This window comes from Carya illinoinensis, chromosome 16 (genome assembly GCF_018687715.1).
Source record: "Carya illinoinensis cultivar Pawnee chromosome 16, C.illinoinensisPawnee_v1, whole genome shotgun sequence".
Lineage (NCBI taxonomy): Eukaryota > Viridiplantae > Streptophyta > Magnoliopsida > Fagales > Juglandaceae > Carya > Carya illinoinensis.
The window spans coordinates 5,072,020-5,079,811 of record NC_056767.1 but is presented as its reverse complement, the minus strand read 5'-3'; the positions used below and the strand labels follow the sequence as shown (position 1 = coordinate 5,079,811).

Here is a 7,792-nt window from a genome sequence, read left to right as displayed (position 1 = left end):
CCACACTCCAAGACTATTTAATAATTACTTATATTTTAGAGGCACGTCTAGATCTCCCGCAAGTGCCATTGAATTTGCTTGGGGGTGGGGGTAGTCGCCCCAAAGGTTCCAACACAAAAGTGCATAAAAAAGATTAGAAAATTTTGAGTTTTTCTATACTATAAATATTTTGTGTTGGGTGTGTGACAAGGTACAAAAAGGAGCCTTGAAGACTAGGTTCAATCGAATCAATTCTAAGCTGAAACATTCAAACTTGATTAAATATGCATGCGAGCTGATTTCTTAAATCAATATGAGAAAAAGAAGAAGATAAAGAGTGGCTGGCCAACTGCAAGACATACAAAGGAATTAGATTAGGGGTTGGGTTTAGATCTGACTCATCAAAGTTTGTCTTTGAGCATATCATGATATTTCTCAAATCTTGACCACTCAAAGAGATTAATTCTCCCTGAAAACCCCTTATTTATTAAGAGAAAGGGAATCACATTTGTTATCTTAATATATAGTACTGGGAACCAAATTCAAGAAAATACATCTCAAAATAATTATTCTCTTTCAACCATAGTAGTAAAGCAACCAAGAACTTTAACTATTTCCTTCATCACATCAATATGGAGATGTTGGTGGTGTTGACAGTGATATTGAACTTCTTCATACTGGTAGCAGCGGCGATGATTCCAACCTTGATGATGCTGGTGGTGGTGGCGGCTGCAGCGTTGGCCTTGGCATAAATATAGGTGGCTTCGGCTTATAATATGGCGGCTTATTCTTTGAAGGTACGCCATAATGATGCTGTAAATTCCCAGCAGGGGGTGGTGGTGGTGGTGTGCTCTTTCTCCGGGAAACCACCTTCAAATATTTAGGGTAGAAGTGGTTGGACTGAGGTTGATCAAAGTTATAGGACACAGAGGCGTGAGCACCCATGAAAGCAGATCCAAAGAGTAGTAGTAGTCCTCCATAGATAAACACCAAGGTCATGCTTATCATGACACCCATTTCTTACTCTGTTTTTCTTCTTTGTATGAAGGAAATTGTTTCGATCGGTATGCGTTTATAAGCGTTTGATGATTAACAAAGCTGTTTTTGTGGACTTGCTAAAGCAAGTAGTAAATGGAGGAGGCGGCTTCCGGGAAAAGGCTGAACTTAAAAAGATAAACAAAGACTTGTGAACAAGTTGATGTCTAGCCGACTAAATTCTTTGGTTGACAAAGCAACTACTCACATGGAGGAAGCCCTTAAAGTCTAGGTCGTAGTAATTTGTGGGTTTGCTAAAGCAAGCAGTCAATGAAGGGAAACTTCCGATGGATAAAGGCTGTTCTTTATCATGAAGTGAATATAAACATTCACAATTTTTCATCTACGTAAAAACAAAAAATAAAAAAGTTATTTGCTTTTAATTATTATTATTATTTTCTTTTAATATGACGTCAAATGATCAACATGATGTGTCATGAAAAACCCTCAGAATTTTGAGAATTTTCTACTCCTAAAAATTTCTTCAAATATGATCAAACACTATTTCAAAATGAAATAGTTGAGAGCTTTGGGCATCAAATATTTATATTTTCAAAAATCTGTTAAAATGATGGCTGCTACTACGTTGACCCGAAAAATTGATCGATGCTTTGTTTTTTGGTAATTAAAAAAAATAAAGCATCGGTCATTTTCGTCTTTGAATGATATCGGACATACAAGCATTTTTCCAAAATAATAAATACCAAAATGATAGATATGATGTTGATAGAAATAGTAAATACCAATTTAGAATGTGATGGTTGGGATTAAAGAATGATAAAATGAGAATGAAATAGAAGAGGATGATAAATAACTGGATAATGCTAGTCTCAAGTACCAAAACCCATCAATGATAACCACCGATTCTTTGTTTTTCTTTTTTATTTAATAATTAAGAAAGTGTTTTTCAATAATATTATAAATTCTTTCTTAAAAGAGAATATTTAAAGATTTAAAATAAATGTATAAAAAGAAATAAAATAAAATAACCTATTAGATAGCCACATAAATAACAACCTATGGGTTGATGGTGAGGGGTTTAATCATTTTGAAGAATTTATAATCATATTCAATCGATGCATAGACCTGATGGCTGGGCCCAAAAGAAAGTGTAGCTTTTTGGACTAGGTATGGCCCAATGAGTGGGTTCCCATTGACAATATAATTGCTAGTGTACACGGTCATTTTTGTAAAAGGAAAACTAGGTCAAACATCCTTCGCAATTAGATGCTTTTGGATTTTAAAGATCTAAATTATAAAAAGTGAAAATTCAAAACTATATGTCCTGAACTTTTAAATTTTAAATACTATGATTTTAAGGTTAAACGATGAGCGGGAGGGGGGAGGCAGGAGGGTGGTGGTATAAAAGAGGGAATGGTCCCCTTCCTCTGCCAAATGGGGATACATCTACCTAAGCAGGGAGAAAGTTAGGATTATAATCTTAGAGGGGTAAGATATTTTTATATCTGGAATAAATAGTTAAATTTAGATTTTTTAAGAATATCTTTAACAAAATGATAAAAATAAATAAAGTGTAAACAATAAGAAAGAAATGAATAAATTTCGAATTTGCATTTTTTTTAATATAAATACTGATAATTTTACATTATATGCTTTTCATATGTAGCAACCAAATGGTGAGGATGAACTATGAAAAAGACTATATAGGAATTAAATAAAAGAGATAATATATGTGAACCATAAGCTACATTTTGTATCTCACTAAATAATGTATAGTAGTAAAATATATCTATCTATAATAATAAGTGGCTATAACACAGCTACAGTAATGAACAGTACTTTCTAATTCCGTTTCCGTGTTTATTTTTCTTTTTGTGCAAGCTGTCCGTGCAAGATCATACGCTCAGTAGTTGCTCGGTTGTAGAGCTTCACGCTTGTGGCTAACACACTAACACAGCTAAACCAAAAGGCAAACCGAAAGTTGCTGCCACCAAGCTCAACCTAGACCGAAGCCAAGCTTCACCTCCACCCAAACCCATTTTCACCGTCGCAGCCTCACCTCCTCAAAGCCTCTGTTTGGTTGCTCAAAATCAGAGCAAACGGTTGCTCAAAATCACAGCTCAGAACCAAGCAAATCAAATGAAGCTCACGGTTTAGGGGCTGAAAAATAGAGCAAAACCCACAAATACGTGCCACGGAGCCACCGCCGCCGCCGCCGTTCTGTCGCGCGAGGAGCGATGCAACACAATCCACGGCGAGGTCGTGCGGGTTTTACACCACAATAAAAATGAGATAAACAAAAAACAAAGAAGAGAAAATGAGCACACGAGGAACTCGGCCAAACCTGCAACAATGAAGAAGAAACCATGAAATAAAAACAGCAGAAAAAGAGAGAGAGAGAGAGAGAGAGAGAGAGAGAGAGAGAGAGAGAGAGATCGGTTTCCAGTGGAAAAAAAAAAAAAAGAATCAAAATGCAAGAGATGAAACGGTTTGCAAGAAACCATGAAATAAAAACAAAATGCAAGAAACCATGAAATAAAAACAGCAGAAAAAGAGAGAGAGAGATCGGTTTGCAGTACACGAAATGGAGATAAACTGGCCAGCAGTAGAAGAAAGCAACGGGAAGAAGGGAAACAGCGCAGGAGAGAAGAAGAAAGAGGAAGAAAAAGGAGCCCTAATTTCTTCTAAACGACGCAGTTTTGGAGGGATCCACTGGGTCGGGTTTAAGTGCTACGGGCTGGCCCAGGTTTGAAGGGAATTCGGCCCAAATCACTATAAAAACCCACTGAAATAAAGCCCATTTAGAAAATAAGGTTCTAAGAAAATAAAAATGCACAATAAAAATAATTAAAAGCCAAGTAAAAACACTACAACTCTATATTAATAAAGTAAAATATTTAAAGCCCAACAATAGAATATTTAAAGCATAGAGTAATTTAAATACGAAATAATAACTAATAACAAGAAAGCACATTAAAATAATTTACACGACTTAAAATCATAAATGAACTCAACGAATAAATATACGTAAAAAGAAAAATGCACAATAAAAAAATAAATAAGAGCTAAATAAAAACACTACAACTTAATATTAATAAAAAAAAATAATTAAAGTCTAACATTAAACTAATTTAAAGTAAAGATCAATTTAAGTGTAAAACAATAATTAATACCAAGAAAACACATCAAAATAAATTTCACAACTTAAAATTCATAAAATAAATTGTTTCATTCCTACAGTTTCTATACTATACATAAAATATTTCAACTTTAAATTATAATAAAATACTAATTATTTTTTTATTTTATTTTTTTTGTAAATTAATTATTTACACATTTATTCATTCTCTAATCCCATTAAATATTTAACATATAGGAGCATTTGCCGTTTATAGAGACTGTTATAGTACAAGTTAAAAAAAAAAAAACAGTGGATGATTCAACTTGCTGCAGATTCAGAAATATTCAATCAACAATAATACAAAAATTTCAATGTTCTCTCTATTGGCCCTGTGCAATATGGTTGAGAATCAAAAAACACAACTAAACAAACGTGCAGAGCACGTTTGGCCTCCACTAGTATATATATATATATATATATATATAATTAGTGCAATTACATACAACGTAGCTAGCTATCTAGAGAATGTACATGAGATTTTTGTTAAATATGTTTTATCTAGATAATTACAAGTTTTAAAAGATAAATAATTAAATATGAACATTATAAATTTTTAAAACAGGAAAAAATTAATACTATAAAATTTTTAAAAACTTTAAATACAATCACTTTTATATATTTCTTGTGTATTTCACTAATATGATTAGCTACATTATTTTTTTAATATAAAATAAATAGTTTGACCAATCACATCAGTAAAATATTCAAAAAAAATATAAAATGACTGTATATAATAAAACTCTTTGTAAAATGATCTTACTTTGCTGTCAACCTTTGTGAAAGTTGCTCTCTAACCATAACTTCTTTTTAAAGGTATAAGTATTATTATTTCAGTTTCTTTCTTAAAGTTTAAGTTTAAGGTATTTTTATTGTTGATATATATTTGATTGACATGATATATATATATTGGTGATTAGAAACATGATTTCTTCAGGAGACCTAGCTTGTATTTATTTATTTTTTTCTATAAATAAGCTCTCTTAGTGTACATAATATTCATTCATTCAATAATATAAGTCTCATTTAAATTCTATTTTACTTATTTTTCATATCGTATGAGCGAGGTACGTAGATTCCCTATAGACCCTTTGCAAAAGTTTTATGATGTTTTTCTTTTTTCCGATGAGATTGTTGACATTTGGTGCTTTCCAACTTTAACTTGATTATGAAGGTTCCTATCGTCTGACCTATGAAAGACCGCTCCCATCCACCTTCATATGTGTTGCCACGACCCACCACAAGATTCGGCCCTCACCACCACGATCAATCACATGTATATACATATATATATATATATATTATCATACTCTCATTAACGTTAATTGATAGGAAATTTGCAATAGAGTTCAAAACATCTGATCATATGATTATTACAATTTTTTTAAATTTTTACACAAAATATAATAAATAGTTCAACGTTTTTAAATTCTAAAACAATAATAACAGTATTTTATCTAGCTCATCTAAAACCATCTCATCTTATTTCATCTCACTTTTGAATCCAAACCGGGCCTAAGACTGACCTTAGACGATCCCTCACACACCACCTGGACGTTTACGACCAAGGGCCCTATAAAGTATCGGAAAATTATATATTTCAGTTGTTGTGATGTTGGAAATTAACTTAATATGAAATTGTGTTGTTTTAATTCATAATTAATGTTGTTGTCAAGTCATTCACTAATTATCTATTGTATATTCATTATCCATCATTAATATTTATGTAATTGTGCTATGATTTTGTCTATGCTAAAATAAGTAAAATTGATAGTTTTTGTTGTCAAGCGAGTATTTTATGAGTGCATGAATATTACAACCCAAAGTCGAGATTTAATAAAATCTCAGTGGAGCTCCTCTGGTTATTCAGGCAAGACAGTAACACTCTCAGGTTGAAGTCGTTGCCTTTCTGTTGGCAGAGGCTAAAGGATGCCTAGTCACATACACACCAGGCGAAGAGTTAGACATCACTCGTTACAAAATTATACGCATGGTCATTACCCATGGTGTGATGAATGGAGATAAAGTGTGCGGTTGGTCTATAGGGAAAACCATGGTGTATATATTAATAACATGACTGTTTGGATATTTTAGGGGGTGTGTGAGTATCATGACTCTAAATCGAAATGAGACATTATCTCTATAGAGCTTCTCTGATCACTCAGGAGCGTCTAAAAGTAAGTGACATCTCCTAGGTTGGTATTAGGTGACAACGAGCTCGGGCTAGATAGTAACTCTCTCAGGTCAATGTCGTTGATTTTCTGTTGGCGGAGACTAGAGGATGCTTATTCACGAACGCTCTAAGCTCAAAACTTAGCATCGCTTGTTACATAATCACACACATAATCGTTACCTGTGGCATGATAAAGGGAATCAGAGTGTGCATATGGTCCATAAGGGAGACTACGATGCATACCTTAATCAAATGGATGTTTTCAAAATTAAAATGGGTATATGCTTGAGTTTAACATATTGCAAGAATTATAGTTCTTTTATTTTTTTTATTTTTGCATAATTTTAGATTTGTTTCACTTGTTTGTATTTTGAATGTTAGTTTAGATTTCACTTATTAAGATTTTGTGAAATTTCACTGTGGTGTCCCCATCTACTATTCCGTGGGTAGACTTTGATGCAAAGGATGTGATGATTATGGAGATCTGGCTCTACTGGAGGAGTGAATATTCATGATCTTTCCCCCTTTTGTTTTTAAGTGTTGTTATTTGACCTGATTTCATTTGGATGACTATAATATTTTTATGTATGAGATTGGAAGACTTATGGCTTATGGACATTAGATTGGTAATATAATTTTAATTTTCTAGAACTATTTGATTTAATGGCTATCCTATTTATTTTTCCACTGAAATTAACTACACACTCTTTTATTGCATGTATGCACACACTTACAATCACAATGCACTAGGTGTGTATGACCTAAATGACTAACATCCCGGCATCACAATCACAATGCACTAGGTGTGTATGACCTAAATGACTAACATCCCGGCATCACGACTTCCTCCAAAACACAAGCAAGGGTCGAGGGCACCGAATATGTTGACTAAGGGAGTTATGCTTGAGAAACTGAATTTGTGCACAACTTGAGTTGATCTTTTCGCTTGAGGATAGGAGCTATGAGTTGCAAAGCTAGAGGATTCAGTTCTTGAGGCAGGTAGTTGATACATGTGATTGTACTATTCTCTAGGGGTGCTACCCGCATATGTGGGGGCAGTGGCACCTCTTCCCCGCACCCCACCCCCGCATATGCGAGAGATAGAAATTTCATCCCGCACCTCGCCCCAGTGCCCGGGGGGCGAGGTGAACACCCTATCTGCCCCCCCCCCCCCCCCCCCCCACTTCACTTAAAAAAAAAATTGGGTCTAAAAATATTTTTTTAGACCCAAATTATTATATAATTAAATTGTAAATTAAAATTTGTATATATAATAATAATTTAAAAACTAATAACATAAAAATTATGTTATTAATTTTTAAATTTGTTCTGTTGAGTCCTACATTGCTCAAGTAAGACTCTTGTATGGTCTTGGAGTTCTATATAAGATGGCCTAGGGTGTCCATACCATTCACAATCTTGTGAACAAGTCTCACTCTCTTGTGATTTTTGTGAACAAGTCTAAC

At 33.5% G+C, this 7,792-nt stretch overlaps 1 protein-coding gene across 1 annotated transcript; it reads right to left on the bottom strand.

The window, feature by feature from the left end:
* Window positions 1-651: 651 nt before the first annotated feature.
* Window positions 652-996, bottom strand: LOC122298724 (formin-like protein 13). Its single transcript, XM_043108592.1, has one exon. The coding sequence runs from the start codon at window positions 994-996 to the stop codon at window positions 652-654; it is 345 nt and encodes a 114-aa protein (XP_042964526.1).
* Between the last annotated feature and the right edge of the window lie 6,796 nt (window positions 997-7,792).